This window comes from Peromyscus eremicus, chromosome 4 (assembly GCF_949786415.1).
Source record: "Peromyscus eremicus chromosome 4, PerEre_H2_v1, whole genome shotgun sequence".
Classification (NCBI taxonomy): domain Eukaryota; kingdom Metazoa; phylum Chordata; class Mammalia; order Rodentia; family Cricetidae; genus Peromyscus; species Peromyscus eremicus.
This window is the reverse complement of record NC_081419.1, coordinates 77,730,255-77,752,040: the sequence shown is the minus strand read 5'-3', so window position 1 is coordinate 77,752,040 and position 21,786 is coordinate 77,730,255. Positions and strand designations below refer to the sequence as shown.

The 21,786-nt window shown below is 39.2% G+C and overlaps 1 protein-coding gene across 1 annotated transcript in view; it reads left to right on the top strand.

Annotated features, from left to right (window-relative positions):
• Positions 1 to 21,786, top strand: part of Pdhx (pyruvate dehydrogenase complex component X) — a 66,271-nt gene that overhangs the window by 33,427 nt on the left and 11,058 nt on the right. The window contains exons 3-7 of the mRNA XM_059261013.1: positions 2,225 to 2,325; positions 9,292 to 9,494; positions 11,946 to 12,044; positions 17,591 to 17,765; positions 19,328 to 19,475. Coding sequence (XP_059116996.1) covers positions 2,225 to 2,325; positions 9,292 to 9,494; positions 11,946 to 12,044; positions 17,591 to 17,765; positions 19,328 to 19,475 — 726 coding nt within the window. The remainder of the gene's footprint in view (positions 1 to 2,224; positions 2,326 to 9,291; positions 9,495 to 11,945; positions 12,045 to 17,590; positions 17,766 to 19,327; positions 19,476 to 21,786) is intronic.

Here is a 21,786-nt window from a genome sequence, read left to right as displayed (position 1 = left end):
ACAGTTAGCGCTCACTAAACCTTCCCCTCACCTATCCTGTTATCTTTTGGAGTTTGTTTTCACGTTTTAAAATCATCAAGCACTACATTTTAACTAGGAAACGAGTATTAACGCCTCCGGTGGTAGCTTGTTTCTCGTGTCCATCTGTCCTGTTCATGTCCGACTGCCCTGTTTGTGTCTGCTTTTCTTGACCTACATTTTATAAGAGCTCTTTAAAGTAATTGCTATTAGTAAATTTTCCTACACTTTTGTACCTAAAAATACTTTACAGTTCATTCTTTACTTATGGTTTGGCTGCGTCTGAGATTCCAGACGATTTTTTTCTTCAACATGAATGTTACTTCGTTGTCCTCTGACTCTTGCAGCTGCTGAAGTGTGCTCTCAGTCTGTCATTCCACTGAGGTAATCTGTTTTTTCCTCTGATAGCTTTTTAAAATGTTTTTTCTATTGTTCACAGTGTGTAGTCTCTCTGGTTATCAAATGTGGATTCATGTTTATACAATCTAATAATCTTGTTCCCTGCTGAATTTTTCATCAAAGTAAAGCATGTATACTATTGAAGCCCATTTAATTTTTATGCATACATATTCCCTTGTGCGGAGCCTCCGTCCAAGCCACAAGACCCCTTATGTGCCCGTTCTAGTCAGCACAGCCGTTCCGATTCCGCATGCTGACACCCGTCTAGTGTTGGGAACATACATCTCGCAGTGGTCTCGTCACAGCTGCTTCTCAGCTGTCCCTCTAGCCACTGTCCCCGAAACTCGTGAGAGAACACTGTCCTCAGGCTGTCACTCACCTGCTTCCTCCTCCTTCAGTTCTGTCTGCCGGTCTCAGTGCGTTTGGCGCCTCCTTCATTACCATGGTTTTGCTGGGTCTCATCAGTGCCTTAGTTCGACACTGTTTTGTTTCATTTCTGTAATTTTTAAAGAATTCCTTGTGTTTGCAATGGCTATTTTATCTCAAAATATTTATTTGGAAATATTTGCTACAGTAGCTTTTCTAAAATTCAGTTTCTGTTCCAATTATTTATTGTGTATTTTGTTTTCATAACATTAGATTTCTTAATGTGTTTTAGAACCTTGTTTTGTGATTTGCTTTTGAGTGAACAGTTTTTTTGTTGTTCCCATGTCTTTCCTCCTGCCTGTTCCCCGCCCTGGATTTGTTCATGTTTTGTCTTCAGGGGTAGCTTTCCACAGCTCATGGTGTTGAGAGATGTTTCAGCCCTCCCATTTCCTAACCTTCAGCTCCTGAAGAAGCCATAGTTTGTCAGCAAGCCTTGACTGGTCATTCTGTCGCCCCACAGCATCTCTTCCCCTGCTTCTCAGCCCAGAAACCTGCCAGTCCGCAGTGGTGGCTTCTGGCCACCTTTTGAGTTTCATTTTGTTTCTGTTGCATAGAAATGGTCTTAGTTGGCTTCACTGATGTATTTTTATTTTCTGTTTATGCTTTTTATGCTTTATTTACTCGTGCTGGGTAGTGCTGTCAGAGTTTCTGAATTTGCCCTACAGTGTTAACCAAAAGCTGTTATAAATGATAACACTTCTCTCTTAATGGAATAGTCAAATTGTGCTTTAAAAAAAAAGGGGCACCTGAGAGGCGGAAGGATCAGGAATCCAAGGCTTATCCTTGTCTACTCAAGCTTAGGATAGATTACATGAGACTTCATTTCAAAAAACAAAAATAAAAATAGAGAGACATGGAATCTTTATTTACCCCAGAGGAAAAAAATGCTTCTCTTATTATCTCTATAAGTATGAATTCATTTTTAATATTTGGTCTATCTTTAGTCATTTTTATTATAGCAGATATTATAGAGCTTTTAGAAGACCTAAGACATCCACAGGCATGTACAAACACACACTGAGAACTCCTGTGTTTCTATAATACAGAACACTTTGTTATCAATTCATGTTGTACACACGTTCATAGTAATTTTCATATGTAAAAGAACAAAACAGGGCTGGTGAGATGACTCAGCAGGTTAAGGCACTTGCCTCTGAGCCTGATGACCAGAGTTTGGTCCATGATTGAAAGAGAGTACCAACTCCCACAAGTTGTCTTCTGACTTCCACACAGGAGCCATGGCTTGCATGCTCACACACACACACACACACACACACACACACACACACACATACCCCAAATAATAAATGGTAAATAAAATGTAATTTAAAAATGTTTTCAAAAAGCAGAACAACAGAACAAACCTAGTCTTGTTTTTTAGGTGAAGCTGTGAGTGCTGGAGACTCCTTATGTGAAATTGAGACGGACAAGGCTGTGGTCACATTAGATGCAAGCGACGATGGCATCCTAGCCAAAATAGTGGTAAGACGTGATCTTTCTTTATGTAACCCCTTTAAGAAGTCCCTCCTGTTTGTCCTCTTATCTACTGTGTGATACATCTTTAATTCGCATTTGCATGTTTTAGTGCCAAAACTTAGTAGTAATTGCCTTTTCCCCCTAGTTTTGTGTGGTTTTTTGTTTTTATTTTTTGTTTGTTTGTTTTTTTATTTTGTCATGTGTATGATGCTCTTAGGCTAGAATTTTAGACCATTTATACAAAAGCAAGTAACGTGATTGGCTCAAAGCTGTGTGTGGGTAAAGCGTGGCTGTTGGGCTGCGCCATGTGCTCACTGTAGAGCCCATCGGCACACTGTCCCTAGAGCAGACAGCGTGGTGTTGCTGTAGCAGCTGAGACTGCGGGCCACAGTCACCGCCGAGTTGATAGTAATTGAAAGGTGCTGCCGGTTCTACGTGACGTATAATGAGCAGCAAATTCATTTTGTTGGTGTCTTTCTTTTAGAATGTGGAGACGATCTGAGTCATGTAGTAGTGAGGAAGATTAAGTAGGAAAATACGCCAGTGTTCACTACAGAGTCCAGTAATGCTGCCACTGTTTACTTGGCTCTTGGTAACCGTTAGTCCCATGTTGTATTGGTTGATTTTGCCTTCTACCACTTGAATTGCACAAGCAAGCTGCCCCTCTGTTGGCTGTCCTTTGTGAAGGGGTGTTTGGATCTGAAACCCCGGCTTGTCTCTAGGTGAAGCTTAGGTCTAACCCTGCTTTTGTCTGGTCTGTCCACATACACAGTACCATAGGATTTTATACTCTAGTTTGGTATAGACCTTCTTTCTTTTTTTTTTTTTTTTTTTTTTTTTTTTGTTTTGTTTTGTTTTTTTTTTGTTTTTCGAGGCAGGGTTTCTCTGTGTAGCTTTGCGCCTCTCCTGGAACTCACTTGGTAGCCCAGACTGGCCTCGAACTCACAGAGATCTGCCTGGCTCTGCCTCCCGAGTGCTGGGATTAAAGGCGTGCGCCACCACCGCCCGGCTAGACCTTCTTTCTGTCCTTTGTGTTTCCTACTATAAAATGATCTTGTTGGTGTTTACTTTTTCTAGTCTTTGATGTTTTATTCTTAACACTGTAGTATTTCCAACATCCATTTCTTGCCATGTATGTTATCAGCAGCCCAGTTAAAACACACCGATGAACAACAGTTAATGCACTGGAAGGAAATGTGAGTTGAAGGGTAAATTTTTTTCTGTCTTTATAACTGGAAAAATCCATACCAAAAGTAGTTGGCTTAGTAATTTTATGGTATTTTGCAAAAGAAAAAGATTGCTTGATTTACCATATGCCTCAAACTCAACTACATTTTCTTGTATGTGCCTTTGGCAGCCTGTTCTTGGCAGCAGCTCTGGATTGTTGGGCTGTGCAAGTCTTCCACAATAATAGCATTTTCTACTAACTGCTCAGTAATGCATTTCAAATTGCTAGCCATTCCAGTGGGTCAGTGGTGTCCATCCTTCCGGTCCTAATGCCCTGAAAAGAGGTGAGAAATGGATACAGTTGATGGCTGTTTTAGTGACTGCTGTTTTCCCACTAGAGGAAAGAATGAATATGGATTTTAGGCCTCTGTGACTTTAGTATTATCGTAATGCTTTCTGAGTAACGGAAAGAGGAAGTACATACTGCGGCCGGCATGCAGTTTTACCAGGCAAATGGGAGCAGAAGCCACTAAGGTGGTATTTCTAGTCCTATTTTCCTTCCATTCTTCTCTGGCCAAGCAAGAGCTCTGTCTTTGCTTTTCATTGTGCAATAATCCTCATGTTAGGAAACATAATAAAATGATTTGCTAGGAAGATGCGCAACAGGTTTTTATTTTCGGAGTCAGGTGGTTAAATAGTTGAGCTTATTAAAGACAGGGATGCTGTTAAATACATCCTGCAACTGTTACCACTACAGCAGTAGTGTAGTAGGATTCACAGTTTGGGGATGATTATAAAGTGTAACTTGTTCACTCTTGGTAATGTAATTCCTTGGTCACTGGGATTGTGTTCTCCTGTCACACAATTTTATCTTTGTAAGCAGTGTTATAGTTTTTGTATCCAAATTCCATTGAAATGTAAAATATTTATTATATTTTAATTAGAACCAGAAGATGCTTAAATGCCCCTAATAGTTAATTAAGAATAAATACTGTTGGCGTGAATAATTCTGTGGTCTAGTTCCAATTTGTTTCATTTAGTACAAGGGCTTTTAAATTTCCTTTGAATCAAAGAAAGTTGTGCAGAAATTTTTAATTATTATCCAGGTAGAATCAGTTTGTTAGCTTAGTCTTCATTTAGTATTCAGCAGATTGGGCTTAGAATGACATATTAAGAGGGTTTATTAGAAGTTCTCTGATCCTGCTTTCACAATGTTTAGTTTCCTATGGCAAATATTACATATATGTATATAATCCAATATATAATTAAACTTTCTAACTTTTTGAAATAAAAAGTATGTGTTCTGTGTGTATACTTGTATGTGTTCATGCGTGAGCACTTGCTTTGATGCTCATGTGGCAGTCAGAGGACAACTTGTGAAAGTCGGGTCTCTCCATCTGCCACGTGGGTTCTGGGGATCGAACTTAGAGCACAAGCTTAGTTGTGTCTCCACTCAGCCGTCTCACTGATTCACTGATAATTTTCCATAGCAGTGCATCTTTATTTGAGATTGTGTGTGTGTGTGTGTGTGTGTGTGTGTGTGTGTGTGTGTACACATTAAATACCTTATGGGCTGGAGGGAGCAACATCACCAGCAGCTGCGGTGGTGCAGACAGGAGGATCAGACATTCACAGCTGCCTACATAGCTTGTTAGACGCCATGCTAGGTGGGCTGTATGAAACCCTGTCTTAACACAAAGTTCCATGAATAGTAAAGCACTTAAGAAAAGACTTGCAGATCTGGATAGTAAAAAGAACTGAACAGTTACTCTCAGCACTATTCTATTCTACAGTACCAGCTGTTTCTCTAAAGCCACGCATCACTATTTTCTAAGACTGATTTTCAGTTCAGCTTTGTTATTTTACCCCTTGCTTTCATTAAATTGCCCACAATTGCCTCCATAGATACATATTAGAATTTGAAGACTTATGCTTAGAATTTGAACCTGCGTAACCTTGAGTTAATCCCTGTAGACCATGATATTTATAATTATGAAAGTGCCCTCTCAAAGCTCAGAGAAAATTAATCTACCAAATGGAGGCTGCTCTCAGTTCTAATCTTTTTCATATTGAAATCGGTAAGTGATGCATTTTGAGGGTGTTCTTCATGAGTTAAAAAGTATAAGTCAGTTATGTCCACTGTATAGATACTGCACCAACTTGAGATGAAAGGCGGCAGCATTGAGCAGAAGGTTGTGATTTAACTAATGGACATGGTGCTGATCTAAGTCATGCTGTCTGTGGTCAGTTCATTTAAATCCTAGCTGTGGCATCCTGAGCAAGTTGTAACCTTGGGCCTCAGGTTCCTGATCTGTTTATTGGAATACTAATTTACTTCCTGGATTGTCAGATGCATTGGACGCATCAATAGAACCTTGTCTGGCCCTGGGAAGGCAGGCAACTATTACTTGGACTTAGTGTCTCTTCTACATTATAGCTGTCATTTTCTACATTGTAACTGTCATTGATGTGCTTTGCTTACCCTTTCATACTTCTTATATTGCTTCCTTTTAAGTTGGAGTTCAGTGTGCATGTAAATTAAGAAGGTAATACTGAAGAGTAAGAGCTATTTAAAACTGTGTAGAGACCTGAATCAGTATATCAGTTATGAGACTCAACTCCTCTGCACTAGCTGCTGTTTGAACTTCAATAATCAGTTCAATTTTAAGAGAATAAAAATATTTAAATAATTACTTAGTGCGCTGGTTATTTTCTAATGCCAAAATTAAAAAGATAGCATTTATCATTAGCTTGTGTTGTATTTGTGTTTCATAAGGGACAGTGGGTCAGGTTGCCCTCTGATTCCCTGTGTAGCTGAGTATCTCTTGATCTCCAGATTCTCCTGCTCCCACCTCTCGAATGCTGGGTTACGTGTGTGTCACCACACCTGCCTTTACTAGTGTCTTTGATGAAGTGGACTCTCAGACACCCTTTCAGCTGGGAGTCCTGTTGTAGACACTTTGTCTTCATCTCAGCATCCTGCCTTTTGAGTCTGCTAGTAAGCCTACCCAAGCTGGGTTTAGTGTATTTACCATACTTAGTGTCAGCTTACAGGAGCATCTCTGGTTTAAAAAAAAAAAAAAAAAATCCTGTAGGAGCTAGCCTAGGCTGAGGGGTGCAATTCATCCTCTATTAAATATTATCAGGAAGCAGTTTGTCTCTTATTACAGTCCTGAATATGTGCTGACTTATTAGGCATGATTTCATCCTTACTAAATGTACTTTGTAGTTTAATATTTATCCTTGTTGAGTATATTTGTTTTAGAAATTAATAACTTGAAGGTAAACACAGAAATTATAATTATACTTTTACTGTTTATGTGAAATGGCGGGCACTGTTCTAAATCCTTTATATCTGAACTTCTTTATCCCTCCTAACAAACAAATCTGTGCCATAGCTACTGCTGCTGTCTTCACTTGACAGATCAAGAAACAGGCATGGTGAAATAATCATTACTGTGCTCACATAGCCAGTTAGTACTAGCTATTGTAGCAAAGCCAGTGTTGAAACCCAGGAAGCTATCTATACACGTGGGAGGGAAGACAGTTGACCCGAACAGACTCAAGATTCAGGATCTTTTTACCAGCTGTGAGTAGAACAGAGAGTGAAAGTACTTCATTTAGTATTAAAGCACATTGGCATAAGAGCAGTAAAGGGTTTTGATTGAGTAAGACAGTAAGGACATCTTGGATGCTTATTGTCCTCAGACTTGGGTGTTTTGCTGGAGCAACAAGCTAGGAGAGGGGAAGGAGGGAAGGCCTGATAGGTTTCTAAGTGCAGTTTTGCAGATGATGTTTATGCTTTTGTTACTGTGTCTGAACAAGCTCTGACTGTTTGCTAAATACAGCAGAAGCAAATGTCTGCACCAAACTAGCATGTGTGAAGGGAATAGGCAATGTCTTAAATTCATTTCAAGATTTTAATGACATTAAGTGGAACTATTATGACCACTCTTTAACTTCTGTTGTATTAGTCAGGCTGTAGGGTGGTATATGATCTGTCCTTTTCCATTATATGCTTCATTGTGTCATTTTTTTTTTTTTTTTTTTTTTTTTTGGTTTTTCCAGACAGGGTTTCTCTGTGTAGCTTTGTGCCTTTCCTGGAACTCACTTGGTAGCCCAGGCTGGCCTCGAACTCACAGAGATCCGCCTGGCTCTGCCTCCCGAGTGCTGGGATTAAAGGCGTGCGCCACCACCGCCCGGCTCATTGTGTCATTTTTTTAAGTGAGGAAAAAGTGTGAGTACTCTAAGTTTTGTTTGGTATTTTGCTGTAGTTGGTTACTAACTGATGGTGAAAGTGTTGCTGTCATTGTCGTGGGGTGCGTGTGGAATAATTAATGTGGATGCTTTGTAGTAAGTAAAACCAAACAAACAAACAAAAAACCCAAACCCCCTTCCAAAGAACCCCCCCCCCCCAAAAAAAAAAAAAGCCAAGATTCAAATGCAGAACAGTTTTGGGGAAAGCTTTGAAATCTACTTTGAAAATCTAAGTAGATTTCTGAAAGGTGACTTGAACAACATCCTAAATCTGAAACTTGACTTCCATGGGCACCAGGAAGACATACATGTAGGCAAAACACTCTAACACATAAACTAGTGTAAATAAATCTATAAAAATAAAAAGTGCTAAAGGAAATTAATAGTCAATGGAAATAACATGTTTTGGTGTATGACAAACAGCTAAGCAACTAAATTTAAAAAAACTTTTTTTAGTATTTTCCAAAACTTATAAATACCTCTTTATTTATTTGTTTTTTTGCTCCAGTCTTATACATATATGAAAGTCTTAGCTAAACCTTTGTTCCTATTCCTCCACTGGTAATTACTAAGCTTGGAAAGCTTCCTAACTCACAGAATTTATACTTATTTTAAATTAGAGGATAGTGTACTTACTAATAAACATCAAAATTAGTGTTACTTTGAAATGTCACACATTCCACAAGTCATGCTTTTGATGGTAATTGTTATATCAGTGAACATCTTCCAGCCTGTCATACTGTTCATGAAACCGATCTGTAATGAACATTAGTAGTTGAGAGGGAAGAAGAGGAAATCTTAAAGGAATAGCATTGTCTCCCACTACCAAAACTAGTAAATAGTGTCGTCTTTTACTAAATAAATTGTTGACATGTTTAAAGTATTTTTGGCTTTAAAACATCTTTATCTTATTTAGATTTTTAGTTGACAGATACTATCTGAATATTAGCTCATTAGTCAGGACACCACCATATCACTGATGCACTTATGAAAAGCTCATGAGATATTTCCTGGGTTTTTAAGTCGATATTCCAAGAAAGACATAAGTAATAGGGAAAGATATAAACGATCCTTAAATTAACCACAATTGTTAACTATCTTTATCTCCATAATAGGATATTTTCTTTCCACAGACTAAATTTACTGAGAAAATTTTACTTAAAATTATATCCTAGTAGATAGGACTAATTTGTTTAAGTTAACCCCTTATGAGCTCTTAAAATTCTGAAAGCGTTGTAGAAACTACTGGAGATAATTGACATCTGTAACCACAGCCTCGAGGATGGTAATGAATAGACATCAAGTGAGAAGGAGCTCTGGTTTTGAAGGCTGCCAGTAGAGGGAGCTATTCTGGGTCTTGCTCATTTCTAAAGGCAGCATTAGTACTTGGAAGAGGAGGAGGAGTGAGCGGGGTGCAAGAGGCAGAAGGTAGCAGTTGGAAGAGGAACCCCATCTTGTTCAAGTCTTTCTTGCAAGTGTAGAATTAGTGACTTTGTGTGATACTGGGTCTTTCCATTTCCGACCATTATTTAAAAAAAAAAAATACAGGTTGAAGAAGGAGCTAAAAATATAAAGCTGGGTTCACTCATTGGCTTGATGGTTGAAGAAGGAGAAGATTGGAAACTTGTGGAAATTCCCAAAGACATCGGTGCTCCACCTCCAGTTTCCAAGCCAGCAGTGCCTCCTCAGCCCTCTCCACAACCACAGATTTCGAGCCCTGCCAGGAAGGAGCACACAGTAGGGACAGCACGGTGAGTGTGTTTATTTGAACATATATGTTCAATAAAACATGATTGTTGTAATGTAAAAAAAAGTTACGATTGTTTTGGGTTTTGAAGTCAGTATCCTGTTCAAAGCATTTTCATTGGGATTTGCTGGCCTTCCACTTTTTCTCTTAGGACAATGAAATGTAACTGATTATTTTACATCCTTCTTCATTCAATAAACGTTAGTGAATACCTGTTTTGTTTGGGCCCTCTAAAAGCCTTGCTTGCCTAGTGTTGAATAAAATCGTCTGTATCCTAATTGAACCTGAATTAAGTTCTAAAATTGCAGAATGACACTCATGAGACCAAGCTTCATTTTTGTGTTCCCATTCACAGAATTCTAATTACTAAAATGTGAATTCTAGTCTCCAGAGTACAATTGATACAAGATGGGATTGTCATTTTAACATGTGTTCCTGTTCAAACAGTTCCGTATTTGAGATTCTGACAAGGATCAGTTTTTCCCAACCATTCTGTGATAGTACAGGTGCTTGTGAACATTGTCCCCGCCTCACCAGTGCCAGAGTTTCAGATACGCACCTCTACACCCAGCTTTGATGTGGGTACTGGGGATCTAAACTCAGGTGTTCATGCACCAGCTCCAATGTTACTGTTGACAAAGCATACTGTGAGAACTGTGATAATTTGATCAAAGAGTACTGTGTATAATGATCGGATCTGGGTAATCAGTAAGGATTTTTTAGTTCCTTTTACCACAGAGTATTCTGATTTCCATGCCTGGCCTCCCTGTCTTTTCAGCTCTCTGACTTGTGACAATCAGAGCCATGTCACCTGTATTGTGCTTCCTGGTCTTCTCTCCATTGCAGAGATAACACTGTGTGTGCTCTGTCTTGCTAAGAGTAGCCATGATTAGACACTAGCCAAGAATCTGCCATGACCTGTCGAAACCACCTGACCCATGGAAGTACACAATATTGACCACACGGTGGCTTTTCAAAATTGCTTTGCAGTCAATCAGTTTTGTCTTACAGAAAAAAATCTTGAATTTCAGTGTCTTGAAAAAACTAATAAAGAGTTGGTAGCATGAGATCCTTTCACCTGGGTCTATTTCTCCACAATCCTAGGGAGCATCACAGTCTCCCCTCCCCCCCATTTGCTCCTTTTAAGCCATCTGACCCAGCTTGTTTTACTTCTTTGTCTGAGTACATAGACATTTACAGTAGCTACTTTGCTTAAAGGAGAGTCTACACTTATCACCTATAGGACCGTGTGTACCTCAGTTCTTTGTCTGTAAAAATCAGTGGTGTTTTCTGCTGGAGTGTTCATGTCTATACTAAGAAGTTGAAGACATGCATCAAAGGTACAATTCAGTAATAGCAGAACAGTCTAATTAGAAGTGGGAGAAGGGCTTAGAGCTACTTCTTCCATTGGTGAGGTGGCTGGTAGACACATGAAAATGAACTCTACCATTATGTGGCACCACTGCACACCCCTCAAGATGTCTGCTTTCAGAAGCCCCAGAGTATAGCGAGTGCATGTGGAGAAACAAGAGCCCTTGAACATATGCGAGTGAGGATGTAAAGTCAAAAGGTTGCCATGAAAAAACGGCATGGCAAGTCCTCAGAAAAATCACAAGTAGGATTTCTCTGTCATCCAGCAACGTCTAATACTCTGGGATCTGTACACAGAAGAATCAAAAGCAGAGATTCAGTGTTCTTGAATCTATGTTCATGTATTCCTCACAGTAGTAGAAACAGCTCATACTTCCAAAATGCTATGTATATGGACAAACATTTAGCCTGGAAAGGAATGATAATCTGATACATACTAACTAGTACACAGATGAGCCTTGAAGTCATTAAACAAACGAGCCACAAAAGCACAAATACTGTATTTTTCCATTTCCATTCCTAAAGACTCCATTGGGAGGGAGAGTAGAACAGTGGTTGCCGGGGCCAGAGGATGAAGAGTTACTGTTGAGTGGGTGCAGAGTTGGCATTTGGGAAGAGGAGAGAATCCAGCGATAGATGGCCTTGGTGACTGCACAGAGTGTACTTGCTCTCAAAGCTACTCCATTATATACGGAAAATGCTTGGAGTAGAAAGTTAGCTTATAGTTGTACTGTGCTAAGTGTAGGAAGGAGCACCATGGGTTGGTTCCCTATTGGTATCTGTGATGCAGAGCCATATGACATGTAATCAGTCAAATTGGATGCTCTTTCTCCTAGTGAACATTTACCCTTATTTAAAGATTATTTAGAATTGGTAACTCATTTCTGCTTTCTTAAAGTATCTTGACAATAAAATAGATTGATATAATTTATGTGACTGTGACTGACCAGCTTTGAGCTTCAGGGTTAAGATTTCATTTTCCTAATTATCAGCAAAACTGTTGACATTTGGATCTCTTTGAATCAATATAAGTGTTAATTAGTTTCATTCATCTTCATGTTGTTTTTTTTTTTTTTATTCTTAGATTCCGCTTAAGTCCAGCTGCCCGCAACATTCTGGAAAAATATTCATTGGATGCCAGCCAGGGCACAGCCACAGGCCCTCGAGGGATCTTCACTAAAGAGTATGTGTGTGCTTGTGCGTCCTCAGTCCCTTCACTTGCCTTTTCTGAAAAGATTTTTAAAGAGCTTATTTTGTGTTGAAATTTAAAACAAGGTACACTGTTCTTTCGTGGTTTTAATTCCTTTTGTTAGTGTAAATTATAGTCTATGCAAAGATTGTTTTCTGAATAATTGCACCATTATTAAGAAATAGGTCTAATTTAGTAACTAAGCCACATCCTTAGAACTGGCGATAATGCAGAAAACGAGAGCTCAGAGCAGAGAAACATCCTGCAATTGACCTAAATCACCAATCACATTTCCATTTCCTGGATATGGAAGTACACTTTTAAAATAGTTTAATTCTTAGCCCCTCAGACTATTTACTTTTTCCAGCGCTGTCTCCATCTGCAGTTACTTCTCTTTGGGGATTTCCTTTTCTCTTTCATTGATCTGTCTGTGAGTTAATACCATTTTAATTATAAATGTTTTATGGTATACTTTAAAATCTGATAGACATATCAGATTTTCCTTGTTCATTTTTTTCAACAAAGTAGCTTTATTGGTATATCCTCTTTGTGAATGTAAAGCAGCTCTTAGGGTTCTGCAGGTGGAGGAGAACATGGTCATTTATGAAATGTGTTGAATTACCTTAGTAAGAACTGACCCCTTTATGTGGACGACTTCCTATTCAAGAAATTGGTGCATCTTTGTTTAAAACTGTCTATTAAGAGTCTGTTAATACAGATGAGCCTTTCTCTACAGATGTGTGCACCTTTGTTGGTGGCAGTCCCTGAATATTTGAGACTGAGTTCATGTTTTTAGAAGTGTGTTTATTCTAGGCTTAGCTAATATTGATTGGAAATGATGATGTTGGCTAGAATTTTTATAAATTTAGGTAGAACAAATAGAAATAAATGGTTCTGGCCCGGGAAGCTGGTCTGTTTTTCACTAGTTTATGTCTTAATTTTGTTAGTCACCTACCAGTCTGTACCTTAGTAGAACTCTGCAGACGTTTTCCTGCTGTGTTATCTGAGGGATAGGATAAAGGGTCTGTTTAATTCATTAACCACTGAAGATTTGAAAAAAATGCAAAGTAATTATAGCTATACCTGAGAAGGCTCAGCATGGCAAGTTCGTGCAGTATAAATTGCAACAGATAAGGGCCTCTGAGGCAATGGGATCAGTTGAGGTAAGGCTCATCAAGTAATACAGGCAGGAGATAATGAATACTGCCCTTAACATGGTTGAAAGTCATACAGGAGCCATCTAGAGTGTGCGTCTGGGATCCTGGTCTGGGTAGTGGAAATCCTGGCTCCAAAAGTAGATTGAATAAGGGCTTTGAAGAAGCGTTTGCCTTAGCAGAGTACCTGATGTCTAAGCTTATTGTCAGCACTGAGAAGCCTTCCAGGGATCAAGAGCCTGTGATGAAGATGGAGGAGATAGTTTGAGCAGATCATAAGGCAATGCTTGTCATCCAGATCAGCAGCAGCAGCATCTTTTAAAAGACTAAATATCTGTGGTGGGATATTGGGAAATGGTGCAAAAGTCAAGGAATGTAGGTCTGAGGAAAGGTTCCTGAACTTGGTGACTAGGTGCCCTTTGGGAAAGCAGCTTTGTGGTAGGGCAGCAGTGGCACAAAGACCTGGGACTTTCTGCTCTTACTTTCCTGAGTCAGGGTTTCACTACATAGACTGGGCTGCCTTTGAACAAGAACAGCCTTTCTCCTGCCCGCCAGGTGTGAGTGCCACTATGCTTAATGCATACACAAGGATTTCAAGAACTGGTGTAAACTCTGTTAGTACAGTTAGCTTCTTGATGCCCTAAGGGAACAGTGTTAAGAACTGTGCTTACAATGCTTTTGCCTTCTTTCTCCCACCATTCCCCAGTTCTTTCCCCAGCCTTTATGCCTTCTCTACCAGAAGAAAGTCAACTTGAGTCTTCTCAGGATGAACCTTTACAGATTTCATGAAAAAAGTGATCCTTAGGGCATGCACTATGGAGGGTTTTTGCTTCTGTATGCTATTTGACATTAAGGTGGAGTTTAGAGAGAGACATTGTGCCAGTGTCTCATTTCAGAAGAAATGCCCTCTTCTGAAACAGTTGTAAAGCTCCAGGCTTTGGCCTGAGCTTCCCCCAGTATGTCTAACAACACGCTCTGGAAATGATGAGTCTCCTGTCTGCTCCTCCTCAGCTGAGAATGCAGGGCAAGTGGTATGGCAGTGGTTCTGGCCAGTGAGGAGCACCTCAGAGCCGTTGTGTCTGTGGTGAAGAGCACAGGCTCAGAGCTGGCTTTTAATTCCATGTGAAAACAGAGCTAGTTCTCCAGGTATGTGTTGTGCAGAAGCACGGAGTCATCAGCCAGCCTGCCTGTAAGGACTCTTTCGAGACAAGTGCCAGGCTACAGTCAGAGGCTCGTGAGCAGTGTTAGTCTTTGCCTTAATATCTTTGGTGTGTCTATTAGATCAGAGTAGGACTTAATGTTTTTGTTCATGTCAACCACAGCATCAGAACTTGGCGTGTTGGCAGTTGTCTGGTTTTAAGTAACAGTCTTTAAAATTAGTTGATGACGCACCCGAGTTAACTACCTTCTGAGGGGTGGGAAAGCTTCTACTTGAGCTAATTTCCCAAGTAATTCATTTGTTTTCCCCTGTTTTAGCATTCTTTTTTTTTTTTTTTGGTTTTTTTTGGGGGGGGCGTTTCGAGACAGGGTTTCTCTGTGTAGCTTTGCGCCTTTCCTGGAACTCGCTCTGTAGACCAGGCTATCCTCGAACTTACAAAGATCCACCTGCCTCTGCCTCCCAAGTGCTGGGATTAAAGGCGTGCACCACCACCGCCTGGCTGTTTTAGCATTCTTAATGCCCAGTGAATGCTTCCAGTTGAATCTGATTAATTGTTTTAATGGGCAGAAATCATTAAAATCATCTCTGCGTTGTAGCAACCAAATTGTTGGCTGTTACTAAACAACAATTAACATTTACACTTCATGAGCTATATAATTGTAAAATCAATAATAAAAATTTATTGCAAATCTCTGGTCAGAATTATTTTCTACTTTTTTTTTTTTTTTTATGATTAATGGCTCCTCTTCACTTTTATTCCTCACCAAGTACTGTTTTACCCAGTAATCTTAATTACTTCAGAGTAAAACCAAATCATGTCTTCCTTGATAAATCAGTCATGCCCACGGGAAATAGGGCTGTGTCAGGTTAACATCCCACTCTCGTTTTTAGATTGATGAGTCAGGTACTGGTGTGTTAGATTTTTACCAGCTCCTTGGGTTTGTTTTCATCGGATGGCTGACAAAGGTAAAAATCTGGGTAAGAAAATGTGTCTGCTATTTGGGGATAATACAGACTATAACATTGGACTGTAACTTATAAGCGCTCTAGAAAAGGAAATTCCTTTCATGGAGGCATCGTTCTGGGTCAGTGGGTCCTATTTTATATCAGTGCTTACATTTTCATCTAGTCTTTGGGCTCATGACATCAGTCTCCAGGAATTGTGTCAGCTGTCATTGACCTTGACACAATTTGAGATTGAGTTATAAATATTATGGGTAAAAATTGATTTCCAAGTAGAAGTAAACTGGTTAAAAGCCTTAAAGGTCCACAAATCACTCCTGGGGACACTTGTCCCTTCACTGCCTCTGCCACTCTGTCACCAGCTATTCCTCTGTGACTGTGTCTGGTGAGTTAGGGCCCTTGTCCGAATTAGGCATATCCCAATTCCTTGTTCAATCCCAGGAGTCTACCCATTGTGGATTAATACCTTGCTAGTCTGTTCTTAGGAGACAGCTCTGCTTTCACTTTATTTCATTTGCATAGCATGTCCACTGCTTTTAGAGAGGAAGAAGACACACACAGGCTTTGTAGCTCGCTCTGAACCTGGGCGTACCCAAGTGTTCCCAATCCTGGCTGTACTCAGCTGCCTACCTGTTCACCTTGCTCACTACATTTCTATTCTGGTCTTCCGTCTCTTCAAAAGCTCATCTTGGAAGCCACATAGACACTCTTCTCCCAGTCCTTTAACCTGCCCACCTACACCATTGTGCAAAGGTCCAATCTGCCCAGGCCTCCCCCAGCTGTCTGTTTCAAAATAACCAGTCTTCTCACTCACTGCTTGTCTCATTACTCTGCTTTATTCCTTCTTAAGGATGTGTTACCATTGCTATGGTTTGTTCATGTGACTGATGGATAACTCCTCTGGAGAATAAAGCTTGGTGGGAAGAGTCTTGTCTAACGACATTTTCTCCCAGCACCTGGAATGAGTGGGTGCTTGAGACAGACTGAGTTAGATACTGAGTTTAACTGTTCTGAGTCCACATGTGTCTAAATGAGTAGTACCTCGCCCACCTGGCTGATGTGAGTGGCATAACATAAGCGACACATGTGACACTTGGAGGGCTCACCTTTCTCTTCCTCCCCCACTCTTTCAGTGTTAGGAATCCAGAATGATGTAGCATTTCAATTGCTTTGTCAGTTGGAGCTCTCATCTAAAATATTCCAAGAACACCTGCACAGGGACTGGGGCCACCCACAGTCGGCTGGGCCCTCCTCTGTCAATTAACAATCAAGACAGCCCCCCCCCCCCCAGACATGCCCACGGGCCAGTCCGACCTAGGCAGTCCTTTAGTTAAGGCTCCCTTCTCAGATGACTAGGCTGTGTCAAGTTGACTGCTAACTATAACCTAGCAAACTGAACTCAGGACTTCACATATCTTATAGTCTTAATTATATCCCTCTGTAAACAAATGCACCTTTGTTTTACAAAGTAGTCCAAAAGACAGGTCTGTAGGTAGCTTATTTTTTTCATTCTAAGTGATAATAATTTAGGAAGTATTCTAATGAAAGCCGTTGGCATTATGAACTTGGCACTTTCTGAATGCCATGTGACAGTTATCTCATGAACATAAAGTAAAATATGTTTTAATTACTGCATTGCTCATCTAACTAGTGACACTTGTTTTCCAATAAAAGACAAGTTTACTTTTTAATACAAATTACTATCTTTACGCAATACTGAGGGTTTATGTACACTCTAGGATCAAATAGATAGACCTGTCACAGATTCTACTTATTATGCTGCCATAAGATGCTAAGTTAAGCAAGAGGGTTTGGGGGGAAATAATTATCTCAGATATGCCCACTGGTTCTAATTATTATAAATTCAAATTATTAATTGGGTTTTGAAAATGTATGACTACCCATTGGATACCTAATAAGAATCAGAAGACCATCTAGGCCAGTGGTTCTTAACCTTCCTAACACTTTGACCCTTTAATACAGTCCCTCATGTTGTGATGACCTCCCCCAACCATAAAATAATTTTGTTGCTATTTCATAACTGTAATTTTGCTACTGTTATGAATCGTAATGTAAATATCTGATATGCAACGTCAAAGGAGTCGCAACCTGCAGGTTGAGAACTCCTGGTTTAGGGAAAGGCTTGCTTAGATTTTGTAGTATTTGTTTTTAGTATTTATCTTCCTTTCACACCTCAGCACTGTTTTCTAAGACTGTCTATATTCCTTGTTGTTTATGGTTATCCAATTTCCTCTCATTTCCAGAGATGCACTCAAATTAGTTGAGCTGAAACAGATGGGCAAGATTACCGAGTCCAGACCAGCCGCAGCTCCTCCGTCCACTCTCTCAGCATCTGTGCCTCCTCAAACCACAGCTGGGCCATCTTACCCTCGGCCAATGTTCCCGCCAGTATCCATCCCTGGGCAACCTAATGCAGCGGTAAGGTCTTCTCAGTAAGATTCTATTGTTTAGATACATTAGAAAGAAAATAAAAACGGGTACTGTGTGCTTATAAGTACTTTTTATCAATCCATTTAAACAGTAGCTTAAAGTTGTAAACATAATGAGTACCCCAAGTGGTTTTCTTGTAGATTTTGTGGCACAAACAGAATTGTTTGTATGGCACTGTCTCCCAAGTAGAACTGTGATTCTATTCCATTTTACCATGAGTTGTAACCCCTCAGTACAGTACATGTGTGCTGTAATCATGGCATTTTTCCTTGGATGTAAGACTAATTCACAGCTCTTGTTTATGGGTGTATTTGTTTTTTGTTGAGGGAATGAAGAGCTATTTAGAATTACCATACAACACAGTCCACTTTCTTCCTCCAAGACAAGCAGTGTCAAGATTGTTTTTCTTCTGTTTATCCCATTTTTCTTCTCTGTCCCTTTAAAATCAGGGACATAAATGCACACTGCTCCCACTGACAGAGAAGATTGTTCATTATCATACTTGGCAAGAACGGAGGACTGAGTTTCATGGGCAACATTTTTTATGCATATTAACATTGTACTGTCTGTACAAAAATTTGATAGTGTCAGATCTTCCTTAAAGTGGCTGTAGTAGGTTATTCAAGGTAGGGAGGTAAGTCTTTAAGATGCTCACAGAGTATAGAGACCATGTATTCTATGTGATCAGAACACTTTGCTAACAGAAACTGTCCTTAAAATATCATTTGTAAAAAGAAAAATAAATTATTGTTTTTTTATTATCCTTTGGTGGCTATAATTCCATTTTAGAATAGAATAAGGATGAGGAAGAGATTAAACATAACTGGACGCCCATGCCTTTACAAGAAAATTCATATTAAAATTACAGGAAGATTTTTATTATCTCATTTATATTTTATATTTTGAATTTCTAGGAAATAAGATACTCATTATTATTTTTAAATCACAAAAATGCATGCTCTATGACTGATTATTCGTTATGTAGTGTGTTGCCTTTTTCTGCAATATGCCATTTTTATAAGACTTGCCTATAGTCAGCATTTGTAACAAAAATTGCCTACAGACTGTCTGAATGGATAGGTAGATATTTCTTTCTGTATTCTCTCATACTCAACATACCTGTGCGTATGTGCACATATACGCATTGTACATATGTATATAGTGATGTGTTCCTCCCGGACTCAACATGTTTGTACATACTTGTGTGTATACGCATGGTACATATGTGCATGGTGATGATGGATTGGTTTATTTCTAGCTATCTTAAACTTGGTAATACAAGATGTCTTATTCATAACTGAAATTTAAATTTTGCTATGTTTTGTTGCTATTTTGGTTGTATAAACTCAAGCCAAATACTTAGATTTCTTATATTCCCCCTTTATATAAAGAATTTTAATAGTACTTTCCTTAAATTAATCTTTTGTATCATAAATTATTAGGTCTCTAGGATTTCAGATAGGTAATTGTTTGGTTTTTTTTTTTTCTTTCATTCTACTTATGTTTTGGTGGACAAATTGCCTTTTTTTTTTAAAAAAAAAAAATTGCAGGGCACATTCACTGAAATTCCTGCCAGCAATATTCGAAGAGTTATTGCCAAGAGGTTAACTGAATCAAAAAGTACTGTGCCTCATGCCTATGCTACTGCTGACTGTGACCTTGGAGCAGTTTTAAAAGTTAGACGAGATCTGGTCAAAGGTTAGTAAAATTGAATTGACTTAACGCAGAATGCATGCTAATCCGATGATCATCAAGCCCATAAAATGCACCTTGTGTATCTTTTAATCATTCCATAACCCAATTGCACTTGTTTTAGCACAGAGATGAAGAGGAGCAATGTTTTCTGCTGCGTAAAATAGATTGGGTGCATAATACTGAATTAGTCACAGATTATTACTCTGCACAATAAGGATTTCTGTTCTTCCATGCTTTCATTCCACAATCTCCTTGGTGATGTTTCCATCCTGTCGTTCAGTTCACACTCATCCCACACTCTGCCACACTCAGAACCCTGCCAGTACTGATATGGTGCCACTTACTGGCCAGTAGTTGTTTTCGTAAGTAAAAATAAGCTTAATATTTTTGTCTCCCTTGAGTTACTTTTTTTTTTGTAAGGACAGGTGAATGACTTACTTGCTCAGGCTAAATGCTTGTCTTAATTTTGAATACCTTTTGATAGTGCTAGCTGAACAAACAAAGATCTTAATAAAACCCTTAACTGATTTAAGAATGCCGATGTAAGAGTGCCATAGGTGGTAAGTTTTAGACTTCACATAGGTGCTACCCTTCTTTATGGAATTTTTAATTGTATTTTCAAAACATGTTTTCTGATATTAAATTGAACTGTCTCTAAGCACATTTCAAAATAAAGTTTCAGAGAGGTGTGGATTGTTAGCATGAAGATTTTATCTCAACCTTCCCAGACCATTTGCTTTTTCTCTCCTTATTGCACTGGCTAAGGTTTTTGGTACCATGACAAATGTCAGTCATATAGGCATTTATTCTTTATATGTTCCTGTGTTTTGGGTGGGGAGAAGCATTCAGTCTTTAACATTTACAGTAAGTTTTTTATAGATGGTTTTCAGGTTGAGGAAATTCCCATTCTCTGTATTCTGAGAATTTTAAGCATGAGTGAATGCCGAACTTTTGTCAAAAAGTTTTTGGTCATCTTTTGAGAGAACTTTTCCCTTTTGGTTAAGATGCCAAACTACATTGGTTGAACTTCAGTTGTTGAATTAACCCAATATCCCCGACTCAAAGCTTCTTCATGTACTGGTTGATCTTATTAACGTTTTGTTAAGAGTCTTTACATCGGCTGGGTGTTAGTGGCACTCAGGAGGCTGGGACAAGAGGACTGAAAGTTCCAAGATGGTCTGTCTATGTATAATTATATTCATATTTGTTATATAATTACACACATGCCCATAAGAAATACTGCCCTTCCGCTTTTCTTTCCTTGGGCTTGCTTGTGTTCCCAAGGTTTGTCTTTAGCTTGTGTAGAAAAGTTGGAAAATGTTTCTTCCTCCTTTTCTTTATGGAAGTGTTTGGTAGAATGGGATTCTCTTCTTAATTTTGATAGAATTTAAGAGTGAAACTGTGTACATCTGGGATTTTAATTGGTACTTAGGGTTTATTTGATATTTTTAGGTAAGTTCTTTTTGCAGCCCATGGAGATTCATGATCGTCCTATCCCTAGCTCTCCAACGCTAGGTTATAGGTGAGCATTACCAAGTTCAGTTTCTTAACCATGTGTTTAGTAACTATCATCAGTACTTGAAATTTCCCATAGTAAGAAACTGAAAATGAAAATAGTTGACTTTTGCACACATTGGATCTGAGAAGCCTATAGCTTTGGAGATAGAAGCATCTTATGTGAAGCTAGATATACAGTCCAGAAGCTCTGAACATGAAAGTTAGAAATGGAATGGGGGGGGGGAGTTATCATCATATGAGGACATCAGAACCATGGAACTGGAAGTTCCTGTCTGGGACATAAGAACATTGAGATGAGGGACTAAGAGGAAATGAGTAGTCAAGAGGAGAAAACCAGGAGAATCTGAGCAACCAGGGAAGCCAGTAGTGCAGGTACTGAAGGTGAAGAAAGTGATAATGTGCTACAGTACGATGAGGACCGAATTCTAGGTGAGGGCTGTGGACTTAGGTCGTGTCATTTCATTGGCTGGGGCTTCTGGCTGTAGGAATCTGGATTGTCACTGTATGCCTGTGAGCAGCTGACGGGCCTAGGTGAGGTCAACAGAATGAGTTCCTAATATGACTGCCATCTATTTGAATTTGTATAGACCAAATAAATCTTTAGCCTGTGGTTATCCTTATGTCTCCAAATACTGGCAATGCACTTAGATTTCTACTCCTAGAGGAGATTTTTAACAAACCAAACAGAATGTTTATATATTTCTAGATATGTGACTAGAAGACTGCTGTGCGGCGGATGCTTACTGCATGGTTTCACAGTGTGAGGGCTGGTGCAGTTTGTCCAAGCTCTGTCTGA